Here is a 14,170-nt window from a genome sequence, read left to right on the forward strand (position 1 = left end):
TGAGTGATTAATGCAATGAATATGAAATATAAGATGCCGCACTACTTCATAATCACTATTTCATAATCATGATAACATAATCAGCAGGTTTTTCATAACCTTTGCAGCTCAGGTCAGCTTGAGTACTGTTGTCAATAACACCAAAAAAGGACTAAATGCTAAAAAGAAATACTGACATTCATGTAAATGTGTCTTTTGGACTTTATTTATATTATTTAAACTTTTCATGATTTTTCTGCTGATTTTTTTATGGATTTTTAATGTGAATATATGCTAAATTAGAAAAAATAAATGGTAAAAGCATGTCCACAAGTATTCCTCAAATATATCTGTTTAATTCTTTGAAAATATTGAATGGATGGATGGATGGATGGATGAATGAAAAGATAGAATGACGGATGGATGGAACAACAGAACAATGGATAATAGATGGATGGAACTGTTGGAAATCTCAGAAGCATAGACCAGGAGACTTTGGGATCTCTTGAAGCAGAAGTTACTCTTTATTGAGAAACACGCTGTGCGTCGCTGTGGTCATCCAAAATCTAACTAAGGCAGTGACTTGGTAGTTCATATACATTCAAGGGGGAGGGATACATAGAGTAGAGGTGTGGACAATCTAAACAAAGCATGCAAATGCAGTACAGGAATCAGCTCATACCCTACATTTCCCAGCCATGATCTAATCAGCATAACTGTGTCATTCAAATGCATAGGTGCTAATCCAATCAGTCTGGCAGTATCACCTATACCTTTACATTATCATAGAGACAAAGGCACTGCTGTATCTTGAGCTTGTCCTGCCAAATGGTCAGGATGTAGGATCCGCAGATCTTAAACAGATTCTTAAATTTGTAATTCCACAGTTCCCCCTTTGAGAGTTCTAATAACTCTCACATAATACAAATTTAAACCTTCTTAAATCCCTTCTATAACATATGTTTGTTAACATAAGTTCCATCTTCCAGTCATGCAACTTGTAACAGTTACAGGCACATACATCTTATTCGGTGTCGTGTCCAACATTTACATAAGTGTTGTTCTTTAACTTGAGTATACTGTTGACACACATATACAACGCAGGGTGGTAACATGTTGTATTAACTACATGATGACACAGAAAAACCATGTAGCATAAGCGTGGAAGTCCTAAAAGTCCATGGCGCCTGAATAGCTGTGGAGTCTGTTCCCGGGAGAGTCCATTTCCATGTTTGTCCCAAGATGATTATTTGTCGTCGTGCAACTCCGAGTTGCTCTGATGAGTCCGTCATCATGAAGGTTGTTCATGGATATCTGAGGTGATGCTTTACACCAGGTGCTGCTTGTGAGACGTCATGGCATATACACAGACCTGCACACAAGAAAACAAAGAGACAGCAGACCAGCAGTATTCATGCATAGACTTTAGTATGTTACACCTCTGATGATCGTATAGTTTTTCTGTCTAACTCTGATCATCATAACCTTCTAGTGATCGTATAGTGGTTTTGTTCTTCTTTTTCTTAACCTAGTCTTAATCAATTTGACACCTATAGACCAGTAAGGTTGGGATAAACTGAGAGAGGGGGAAACCTATGAGGAAGTCTTCACCACAGGGTTAACCCCCGAGGCCTTATGCACTTCGGTTCTTCCCTGGGCTCCTCACTGGTCTGTGTGTCCTATTCTCTCCCTGTAGTTAATTTCCAAATTTAAGATGCTACATCTCCATCTTCCATTGAAACATCAGTCATAGCAGACATCATAACCCATTGAGGATGGACAAGTGAATGGAGTGTGCTGCAGCATAACATTTAAGGCTGTGAGTGTACTTAACCTGTGTCCCCAAATGGTGGAAGTGATAGTCAACTTTCTTTTGTTCAGAATGAGTCTTTCAGCTTTCTAGTAGATTACTGGGGAAATTAAGCACTCACAGCCCAAATGGTTAGCATGTCAGCAAGCTGTTGCTCCAAGAGTTTGGAGAAGAGGGGAGGGGCAGTTTCAGTGTAGCAAGTAGACTGAGTAGGAGCTGAGTAAAGCTGTTCATTTCTTTTAATGTCTTTTTGTTTTTCCTACACTCTTTCATCCAATGTCCAGGTTTACCACAGTAATGACAACTGCCTTCTCTCTTAGGACGTTTACGTTTCTGTCGATTCTCTGTGTTGACCTTAAAGGATGCTGCTGCAATCTTTACTCTTGTCTTGACATCTGAGTCTCTTTCCCAAATAGCTAACCTATCCAAGCTGTTTTGCAGGGTTCCATTGGACCATGTGAGGTCTAAGAAAGGCAATGCATTTCTGTATTCTGATGAAAGCCCATCAAACCACATGCGGACCAGTGGTCCATTATCCTCTAACACCTTCTCTGGAGTGTCAGCTATTCCACTGTATGCTGCAGCTAACTGACAAAATCTTTCAGTGTACTCACTTACAGTTTCATCCTTCGTCTGTACACAACTAGTGATCTTTGACCAGTCTACCTTTGGTCCAACAAGGTTCTGTAACACTCTCAGAACTCCTTCTCTCAATTCACCTTTGCTGGAATGCTGAAACTCAGAATTATTTACAGCACTTTCAAAATCATTGAATTCTGACTCTTTCAGGATTTGTGACATTAGCTGGGTGACGTCAGCTAGGGACATATCATAGAGCTTCATTTTTCTGGACAACTCTGTTCTAAACTCAGAAAAGTTTCTATGCACTGATGGCAAATTCTCAGCAATTCTTTCTATGTCTTCAGGACCTATAGTGGTACTGACCGCTTGTAACTGCAGTATGGGGGTTACAGATGGAACTGTGTCAACCCCTTTTGCCCTACTCTGAGCCTTTTGTCTCGCTCCACACACTTCAACTGCATTTACATCTTTATCCATGAATCCAGTATTGCTATTGCCCTCTAGTCTACAGAAAGACTGTATCTCAGGATAGCTTTCATCTGACTGTTGGTCTTTTGAGTCACATTTGGTTGATGCCTTGTTAAGGCCCAACTTCTGAGTAAGACGAGACATTCGAGTGTGCAACTGTTTGTTCTGCTCTTCTAACTTAGCAATACGTTGGATTTGTTCTTGTGCAATGGATAGAGTAAATTCTCTGTGGCAGCAGACAATGCCCTTCATATTTTTCTTCCGAATACAAGCACCAAGTACCTTTTTGCATTCTTCAATGGACCAAACTTTTTCTGGATGAATCCCAAATTTCTTTGTCAAATCCAATCTGACTGACTCAGTCACTATTGAGTCCATGTGCTTTCCTAACAATGATTTGAACTCACTATCTGTCCATAAAGGGGTAGCTAGTCCACCTTTCTCAGTTGTTGGAATTTTTCTAGCATTCTTTCTCAACATTGTGTAATGTCTTTCTGGCACAACAATACACTTCAACACTTCCCTGACAGAGCAGAGGTTAATCTAGTTAATACACATCGTAATGTATTCAACCTTCTCTGGTGAGCAGAGTAGAACCAACTTGCTAAGACACTGTAACAGTTATAACCTTCCCTGAGTTAACAGAGGATGAACCTTCTTCTCTAGCAAAGTAGAGGGTGGCTATTCTGTTAACACACCACCTTCCCTGATAAAACAGAGGACAACACAAATTATTAGCACTTTACACTAATTCTTCCCTGCCTGAACAGAGGATACCTAATTATTAGCATGTGATGCTAAACTTCCCTGCCTAAACAGAGGATAAACTTCATCTCTAAAAGAACATTTTTAGAGGATAACTTAGTTAACCAAACCCTACAGCTGTCTGTTAACTCCTCTCTGACGGCGCAGAGGATAACAACTTTGTACTGGTCTTAATGATTCTTTTGGATAGAGTATCACTCACCAACCCTTGGGTGTACAGGAAAATTCAGCCTGGATCTTCTTTTGGATCAGATCTTTGTTGTGCTTGAAGTTTCAATCTGGATTGAGATGAGAAGCTCTATCCGGGTCACGGCACCAAAACTGTTGGAAATCTCAGAAGCATAGACCAGGAGACTTTGGGATCTCTTGAAGCAGAAGTTACTCTTTATTGAGAAACACGCTGTGCGTCGCTGTGGTCATCCAAAATCTAACTAAGGCAGTGACTTGGTAGTTCATATACATTCAAGGGGGAGGGATACATAGAGTAGAGGTGTGGACAATCTAAACAAAGCATGCAAATGCAGTACAGGAATCAGCTCATACCCTACATTTCCCAGCCATGATCTAATCAGCATAACTGTGTCATTCAAATGCATAGGTGCTAATCCAATCAGTCTGGCAGTATCACCTATACCTTTACATTATCATAGAGACAAAGGCACTGCTGTATCTTGAGCTTGTCCTGCCAAATGGTCAGGATGTAGGATCCGCAGATCTTAAACAGATTCTTAAATTTGTAATTCCACAGAACGATAGAACAACGGATAATGGATGGATGGAACCACAGGTGGATGGATGGATGAAAAGATAGAATGATGGATGGATGGAACAATAGAACAACGTATAATGGATGAAACGATAGAATGATGGATGAATGGATAATACAATTACAGATGGATGGAACGATATAAAAATGGATGGATGGATAAAATGATAGAACGATGGATAGATGGATGGATGATAGAATGAAGGATGGATGGAATGATAGAATGATGGCTGGATGGATGGATGGATGGAACGATAGAATGACAAATGGATAGATGGAATGATAGAACGATGGATAATGGATGGATGGAACGATAGAGTGACAGATAATGGGTGGATGGAATGATAGAATGATGTATGGATAGATAATAGAATAACAGATGGATGGAATGATATGGAGATGGATGATGGATGGATGGAATGACAGAACGACGGATGGATGATGGATGGATGGAATGATAGAAAGATGGATGGAATGATAGAATGACAGATGGATGGATGGATGGAATGAATGATGGATGGATGGAATGATAGAACAGAGGATGGATGGATAGATGATTGATGGAGCGATAGAACAAAGGATGGATGGATGGATGGATGGATGGATGGATGGATGGATGGATGGATAGAACAACGGATGGATGGATGGATGGATGGATGGATGGGTCAATCAGTCAAATGACCTCTCTTCATCTTCATCTTTCCATGTGTGTCAAGTTCTCTTGAAGGTGTACTGCAGTGATCACACTTACACTACTATTCGTGTTTCTGTGCTGGCCACGGGGAGAGAGGTGACCGCAGCTGTAGCGGATAAACTGGGATCGACTGAAGAGCTGCTTTTGATAAACCTCAGCGCATCTGGAGGTGGTCCACATGCATGCGCACACACACACTGATTCATGATGAAATATTAGTTGCCCTTGGAGATGTGACAAACAAATACACACAAAACATTGTAGATATTCAGCCCTTTTGTTGCTCTAGCAACCTTCAGTATTGAAGCACTCTCTTTCTGTATTATATAATCCACCTCCAGATCAGTTTCAAATGAAACCTTTCAGAAAGCACCAGCGAAACTGTAAATCCTAAAATAGGTTGAAGTTTATGTGGTAGTCTAAAGAGTGAAGATAGTAAATAAAGTTCATCAAATCTAACAAAAGATTTATTAAGTGTTGATCTTGTATAGCTGAAAAAGTGTTCAGAATGTGATTTATGGTCTGACTAATTCTGAGCTTTATTTCTTTACAGAAAAGCAGATTTTAAAGCCCAATGATGTATCAGTGTTTCAGTCACTGGGAGTGAACGGACGATTGTTTGTCTGCTCCAGAGAACAGCTTGATTCACTGGTGAGATCAAATGTAGAGCAGACTTACAAATGTCACTGCATTAGACTGGGACCAAAAGTTCTTCCACACCAGACTCGGTAAACCAGTTCTGTACTAAAAGTTAGGTGTCAGCTAGGGGTGGACGATCTTCCCAAAATTTCATATCTCGATCTTATAACAAACAATCCCGATCCCCCAAAATTGAGATGTACTAATTGAGAATATCCAGACTGGAACAAGCCTATGGACTTATCTATTTGCACTTCCAAAGGACGAGGACTCAGGCTTGAATTGATACAGTAATACTGCTGCCATCCTTACTGTTCGTGTACAAGTGCTGAGGAAGCCTCCGGAGCTGAAATTCAGTTATGGTTAAGGGCGTTTCGTTTCCGACACATGCTGTAAGCTGTAGACCAATCACAACAGACTTGGCCATCTGGCCAATCAGAGCAGAGTAGGCTCTCGGAAAGGAGGGGTCTAGAGAACCATTTCAGACACTGTGGGAAAAGAAGTGATGCTGCAATGTATATTATGAGAAAATAAAAGTGTTTTTTGACCTTGGATGCATGTAAATCTGTTGTAGGACACCTTCAAAACAAAATTAGGAACCTCTAAAATTAAATAATAGGGGTACTTTAAGTAAGTGTACAAATTAACTAAGTGTTTGTATTTGTGTGCATTTAGTAATGACTGTGTATATGTGTGTAGAATCCACTTCCAGAGCAGGAGGGTCCCTCCACAGGGTCTATGTCCAGTTTTGAGCTGATGAGCTCTAAAGATCTGGCCTTCCAGATGACCCAGTATGACTGGGAGCTTTTCAGCTGTGTACATGAGGTAAAGATGCACATACAGTGGTAAACACACACAAATGATGTTTTTAATCCATAAAACGTGCAGTTTGACTGTGTGTTTGTGTGCAGTATGAGCTGGTGTATCATACGTTCGGACGGCAGGCATACAGGCGCTCCACAGCAAATCTGGAGCTGTTTCTGAGGCGCTTTAATCAGGTGCAGCTGTGGGTGGTCACGGAGGTCTGTCTGTGCGGGACGCTCAGCAAACGGGTACAGCTACTCAAGAAGTTCATCAAGATTGCCGCCCAGTGAGTTGTTCAGCACAAATATACAAATTGAACAAAACTCATGATGGATTTAGATCTGATTTGATTCATTCAATATTTGAAAAACGCATTATATGAGTGTGTTGTGTGTTTATTCCCTCAGCTGTAGAGAGTTTAAAAATCTGAACTCTTTCTTCGCCATTATCATGGGCATGTGCAACCCAGCCGTGAGCAGACTCAGCCAGACATGGGAGGTCAGTGCCGTATTGCACAACTGAGTTTTAAAACATATGTGCCATATTCTTAGATAAGTAATTTTTGTATTCAGGTTGGTTTTATATTTTGAAAAGTGTTTATACCAAAATCTTTAAAATCTTTCATTAAAATGTCAAGTCCTGAACAAGAAAATGTCATAAAAATGATACATTATCAGATTTTTAAAAGACTTGCTGTCTTTGACACAGTTATATGATGGTCTGCATAAAAATAATCAAATATTTTGGCACTAAACTTTTTTCCCGTCAAGTTTTTTTTTATTAGACTAACGAGACATTTGGACTTCACACTTGGAAAGTTTGGTTCGATTGAAATAAGCTCTAGTGTGATTGCTCTGTTAGTGTGGTTCATTTGAATAAGTGTGCTTAGTATCGTTTACTTTTTTGGTCGGGATCAAAAGAACCAAGAGAACCAAACTACACGTGTGAACACACTTTAAAGGGTTAGTTCACCCAAAAATGAAAATTATGTCATTAATGACTCACCTTCATGTCTTCACCCGTAAGACCTCCGTTCATCTTCGGAACACAGTTTAAGATATTTTAGATTTAGTCCGAGAGCTTTCTGTCCCTCCATTGAAAATGTATGTACGGTATACTGTCCATGTCCAGAAAGGTAATAAAAACATCATCAAAGTAGTCCATGTGACAACAGTGGGTTAGTTAGAATTTGTTGAAGCATCGAAAATACATTTTGGTCCAAAAATAACAAAAACTACGACTTTATTCAGCATTGTATTGAATTGATTCCATTGAATTGATTCCATTGAATCCTTTCATCTGTGGGCGTTGGTAATGCACTTTTACATCGCCGTAGTTGTTTTTGCGATTAGGACATCCGCGACATGCACACTTACGCACCATTTTAAAAAATAAAGCAATACCAAAATACAAACAATGTAGAATAGCTTGAATACAGCCTGCATCTCCCTCAGACTGTAAACGAAGCTCGGGCGCACCAGATAACACGTCAGCAGCGTCTTACGTCAGCAGCGTCACTGCAGAGTCATGAACCACACTCCGGAGCAGAAGGGGGCCAACCGCCGTAAAACAGGAAAGAAGAAGAAGAAGAAGCAGAGTCGTGAACATGGATTGACAACAGACCCGGAAGAGAATACAATGCTGAATAAAGTCGTAGTTTTTGATATTTTTGGACCAAAATGTATTTTCAATGCTTCAAAATGTCGCAGATGTCCTAATCGCCAAAAACAACCATGGCGACGTAAAAGTGCATTACCAACGCCCACAGATGAAAGGATTCAATGGAATCAATTCAATGGAAAGGATTCCGGAAGAGAAGACAATGCTGAATAAAGTCTTAGTTTTTGTTATTTTTGGACCAAAATGTATTTTAGATGCTTCAACAAATTCTAACTGACCCTCCGATGTCACATGGACTACTTTGATGATGTTTTTATTACCTCTCTGGACATGGACAGTATACCGTACATACATTTTCAATGGAGGGACAGAAAGCTCTCGGACTAAATCTAAAATATCTTAAACTGTGTTCCGAAGATGAACGAAGGTCTTATGGGTTTGGAACGACATGAGGGTGAGTCATTAATGACATAATTTTCATTTTTGGGTGAACTAACCCTTTAATGGATTTAACATGGGAACCGAACCATAGGTTGTTTGCAATCACGTGGTTCTGGTGACGCGCAAAATTCCGGTGGAGGGCAAGCAGTGAACATTAGAATGGAAGAGATGGAGAAAAGTCCTTTCTTTGCTGGTTTAGAAATGTATAAACAGAAAATCACAACATATGTTGGACGCGATCCTTATGTTATGAAGAGGAGAGACTTTTCCGCTGAATTAAAAGACTTTCCTGCCATCGAGGAGACAGATATAGAGGATGTGAAGCTGCCGTCACGCCGTGTTCAGTTCTAGTCTGTGTTTGTTTATATCGCGCTGCCTTTCTACTAGTGAAGTTAGAGCAGTATTTTGATTTTCTGTCGTGATTGTGAAAAATGTCGCCATTGTTGGTCATTTATGCTGAATCGAGAATTGTAATATAGGAACTCACAATATCGTTCGGGGAAAAAAACTTGACGGTAATAGGTTAGGGTTAGGGTTAGGGTTAGGAAAGACGACTAGCAAATGTAATAATGTCACTAAACCCACTGCCTTTCACTCAAAATAATCACATACTTAGCTGAGTGTTGTATTTGGTTTTTGTGTAATAATTAACATTATGTTTTAGAGTATGATCACTCGGCTTGTGAATGATTATAACTTGCACACAGCCACTTCAAAACTGTTCACGAGCTTCTATGGGTTTGATTTTGGTTGTCATTTGTTGAAATAAATACAAAAATACAGCGTGTTTGTGTCCTGAACGTGACCATCCGATTCTCCTCTGTAGTCATATGGGAAAGTGAATATTTACAAAAACAACATTAAAACTAGTTACATTTACACGCTTCCAACAAATAAATAGATCGACTTCTGTCAGCTTGTTGAACACATTTATTTTATTTGGACATTTTCTACCACATGACGGCTGAAGCAGCAGCGCGTGTTCTCATGGTAACCAGATCAACATTGTGAATGGAATACTACAAAACTGAAGTAAAAATACCAAATTATAATAAAATAGGATAAAATATCTTCTCCTCCCTGCAAAGGATACCATGAAGAATGTGGATATTTAACCAAGTCATAAACAAATAAGGTAAGCAGGTATCCTTCATTTAAGTATCAGCAGACGCAAAACGCTATAAAAGGCGACAACTTTTTAAGTTAAAAAACGAAATACGTTATAAATACGGTATAAGTTATGTAAACGATATAAACACCTTCTAGGTTCTCGATTTTATTGATTTGAGCAACCATAAACGAAGCAAAACATGCGAATTTTGAGTTTTTGATAGGATTCCTATATAGAAACATCACTCCCTGCCCTCCAGACTCATTCGCGCTGCTGCTGTGACGTCATGTGCAAACAACCTATCGAAGAGGTTTATTAAAGTCATAGGAATTTTCATGTATTTTGAATAGATTAAAAAGCCATGATAATAAAAAATCAGTATCACGTCATTAAATATTGACAAATATAAAGGTCTTTGCAGATATGACTATTAATGTATTGATGGGCACGTGCATATTTTTTCCTTTTTTAGAAACTACCTAGTAAGTTCAAGAAGTTCTACGCAGAGTTTGAAAGTTTACTTGTGAGTCTATTTCAAACATTTTAAATTCCAGCTCTCTCTCTCTATAGAAATTGTTTTGTGATTGAAACAGTCATTGATCATTAAACTATGTTTTATCTGTTGCGCTCAGGATCCATCCAGGAATCACCGTTCATACCGCCTCACTGTGGCTAAGATGGAGCCGCCAATCATTCCCTTTATGCCCCTTCTCATTAAAGGTGTGGGCGGAGCCTAACCCCAATATTCGTAATAATAATTACTGGTTGTCTCATAGTTCTGTTCTATAGCATGAAATGTTTTTTTCTCTCTTATCAGACATGACATTCACTCATGAGGGGAATAAGACTTTTATTGATGGACTGGTGAACTTTGAGAAGATGGTGAGTCTGTTAATGTGCAGTGTTATTGTAGTATTTATTATATATTATTATATTTTGAATTAGATTTTAGCTTTCATATTCCAGTTTTAATTTTAGCTTAATGTGCTATTGTCATTTTTATTATTTTCTATTTATCTTTTGTTTATTTTTTTTCACTGTTAGTCATTTTAGTACTTAGCGTTTTTCATGTAATATTTATATTTTATTTTATTTCAGCTTTATTTAAATAAACAAAATTTGTTTAAACAAAAATGATTTTTAATCCTTCTAGTTAACAATAACAACATGGATCTGTGACATCTGCACCACTGTCTGACCAGCTAGAAAATATTAATATTTATACATTTTTTCTCTCCTCAGCGGCTGATTGCTAACACAGTGAGGGCGGTGAGGCACTGCAGGAGCCAGCCCTTCAGTGAGTCATCTACACACTACAGGGCCGTTCACACCAAGAATGATACCTATAAAGATAACCTTAACGACATTAGCGTCCGCACCAATGAATGACAACGCTCTGTTTATGATAAGCGTGCGCTGCAGATTTGCCGTCTGCTGCTTTAAATGCTCGAGCTCTTTATAGTAGAATGGATTCTGATTACTGTCAAATTTTTTATCGCTCGTCTGCTGGAAAAAAATTGTTCTGAAAGTAATTCCAACGATATTGTTTCTCTGTGCCTTTAGGGTTATATTTGTGGTGTGAACTCTGCTATTCCTTTATATTTAGAACGATTTTAAGAATTTTTAAAAATTTTTAGAATTTTATCATCCTTGGTGTGAATGGGCCTTAATGCTCTCTTTGTGGTCCTAATTCATTTCTCATAGTCTGCCTGTATGTGCTGCCTATTAAAAAGCTACATCCCAGAAATTGCTCAGTCATATCATATTCATAATAACAATCTGTGGTTAGGTATTTGGGAAAACATAACTGGCCATGTCTAGAGGTAGAATCGCAGGGATCTCTGTTAAATCACAACAAATTGTAAAAAATGTATAAATGTATTGTATAAATGTATATATAAAAATATCCCATTAAATTTAAGGTAAAAGAAAAGCAAAAAAAAAAAAAAAAAAAAAATGGCAGTTGTGCTTGCCAGAAATTCATAGTAAAAAATACTGTGACAAATAACAAAAATCAAATAGGAAAAATCAATTCAAGTGCATTTCAGAGTGTTACAGTATTGTGTTGTTTATATTAATTACTTATAAAAGTATGTGCAAATATTGATGAAGATGAAAATAGATGAAAATACAAAACTTATTTTTATATAGCAGTATTTTCTTCACACTACAAGTAGTTAGATGCTATTTATACTTATTGCAAAAAGTGGCAGATACTATTTTTGCACTTCAGTGTATTGTACTATTAAATACCTGTTAGGCACTTTATTTATACTTTTCTAATATATTCTTAAGTTTTATTTCAAATAAACTCCTCTCCAAGCTTATATGCAATGGGAAAAGGGAGGAGAATGAGTTTGGAAAAGGGTGGATTTGAACTCGGGTAGGTCGTGTCAAAAGTTAGGCTCCATGCCACAGATCTTATCAGTGGGATTTCTTTTGTAATTGAAAGCCTCTGCCAACAAGGCGGGCTATTTGCACTTGTAAATAGACACTCCACAAAAGGCTTGGCTGTTTTAACTTTGTTCCTACCTCCCACAGATGCCGAGGCATCTCCAGCCAGTAAGAATCCACAGGAAGTGAGGAACTATGTACGTCAATTGAGTGTGATTGACAACCAGAGAACCTTATCCCAGCTGTCCTTCAGACTGGAGCCAAGGCGGGGCTAAAGACCAATGCTCAGACTTTCTTTCTCATGCTCCCCCCCCCCCCCCCTCTTTTTTGAGATACAACCACTGTATATCCAGTTTACAACATTACAACTCAATTTGCCAGAGCAGCTGAATGCTGACTGTATGTGCTATCACTGCCAACTGAACTACATGTACAAGATGCATTCTCATATGTTTGCTTGTTTGTTGTGTGCGAGTTGCATGTTCATGACTTTAGTCATAAGAGCTACCTTGACATTGCGTGTGTGTGTGTGTGTGTGTGTAAGCAGAATGCACTTGGTCAAGATGTGCATCCTTAGATTCAGTCATGTGAGGCCCTAGTTCATTCCTATGATACAAGAACACTGTAAACCTGCTGCCTGTGCTCAAGCCTGCATTTATACGATCCTATACAAAACTATCAGAACAATCCTAAAAATAAGAGTTTACTACAAGCTATCATGCATACAAATAACAGTGACACTATGATCATAGCCAGATACAAAAAATTAATCAGTGGTAATCCGTAAATCCTTCCAGGCCTCAGTGTCTTGTGGTATGTTGTTTCAAGTCATATAAATGTCAGTATTCTGGCTCAAGGACTATTTTTTACCACTGGTAAAATTGTGTGCTAGTAACTTACAGTACCTCTCGCCATAGCCTGTAGCATTATTGATGTCATTTTGTATATTGAGTTATATATGTATATTTTTGGGTTGGACCCATTTTGCTAAGTTATCATAATCGGTCTGAGAAGGCCTTTTCTCATCCTGCCTTTTGAAAAGTGAGACGCTGTTTGTGTGTTGGGCACTTATTTTCTTTTAGGAAAATGTCTATGCCTACCTTGTAAATAGTATAATCTAAATAAATGTACCGTTGAACACTTTCTGTTGGTGTGATTAGACGTTTCACTCAAAACAGGTGTATTTTATTACACATCTGTCTCTTTTCTGTTTTGATCTTATTTGTTCTTTGGGACAATAAACGATTAGTTCACCCAAAATGAAAATGCTGTCATTACTCTCCCCTCATGTATTTCAAAACATGTATGGCTTTAATTCATAAGAGGAACACAAACGTAGTTTAACAGATTTTAAACCGTCATTTTTGGGTGAACTAACGTTTTAATATTGTATGCTTAAAAGATTAGTTCACTTTCAAATGAAAATTTCCTGATAATTTACTCACCCCCATGTCATCCAAGATGTCCATGTCTTTCTTTCTTCGGTCGAAAAGAAATTAAGGTTTTTGATGAAAACATTCCAGGATTTTTCTCCATATAGTGAATTTCAATGGCCTCCAAACGGTTGAAGGTCAAAATTACAGATCTACACGATCCCAGATGAGAAATAAGGGTCTTATCTAGAGAAACCATTGCTCATTTTCTAAAAAATTTTTTTAAATTATATACGTTTTAACCATAAATGCTTATCTTGAACTTGCTCTCTTCTTCTTCTCTATTAGAATTCGGCAGTGTAGACACTGCTAAGTGTATTACTGCCGTCAAAGTTTGAACTAATTGTTATATACTTGCACTTTGACAATTGACAATTTAGTCAAACTTTGACCTGTGGAGGGCAGTAATACACTTAGCAGTGTCTACACTGCTGGAATTTTAATAAAGAAGAAGAGGAGAGCTAGTTCAAGATGAGCATTTATGGTTAAAATGTATAAAATTTTACAATTTTTTTAGAAAATGAGTGATGGTTTCTCTAGATAAGACCCTTATTCCTCGTCTGGGATCAAGTAGAACGCTTTGAAGCTGCACTGAAACTGTAATTTTGACCTTCAACCGTTTGGACTCCATTGAAGTCCACTATAAGGAGAAAAATCCTGGAAT

At 38.2% G+C, this 14,170-nt stretch overlaps 1 protein-coding gene across 3 annotated transcripts in view; it reads left to right on the top strand.

Moving 5' to 3' along the window:
* Positions 1-13,216, top strand: part of rapgef4b (Rap guanine nucleotide exchange factor 4b) — a 51,809-nt gene extending 38,593 nt beyond the window's left edge. For all 3 annotated transcript variants that reach the window (XM_048200297.1, XM_048200298.1, XM_048200299.1), the window contains 10 exons: positions 5,087-5,233; positions 5,618-5,715; positions 6,403-6,528; positions 6,615-6,793; positions 6,915-7,005; positions 10,152-10,202; positions 10,312-10,399; positions 10,497-10,561; positions 10,922-10,976; positions 12,221-13,216. In XM_048200297.1, coding sequence (XP_048056254.1) covers positions 5,087-5,233; positions 5,618-5,715; positions 6,403-6,528; positions 6,615-6,793; positions 6,915-7,005; positions 10,152-10,202; positions 10,312-10,399; positions 10,497-10,561; positions 10,922-10,976; positions 12,221-12,348 — 1,028 coding nt within the window. In that variant the 3' untranslated portion in view covers positions 12,349-13,216. The remainder of the gene's footprint in view (positions 1-5,086; positions 5,234-5,617; positions 5,716-6,402; positions 6,529-6,614; positions 6,794-6,914; positions 7,006-10,151; positions 10,203-10,311; positions 10,400-10,496; positions 10,562-10,921; positions 10,977-12,220) is intronic.
* Positions 13,217-14,170: the final 954 nt, after the last annotated feature.

Source organism: Megalobrama amblycephala, linkage group LG8 (assembly GCF_018812025.1).
Source record: "Megalobrama amblycephala isolate DHTTF-2021 linkage group LG8, ASM1881202v1, whole genome shotgun sequence".
NCBI classification, from domain to species: Eukaryota; Metazoa; Chordata; class Actinopteri; order Cypriniformes; family Xenocyprididae; genus Megalobrama; species Megalobrama amblycephala.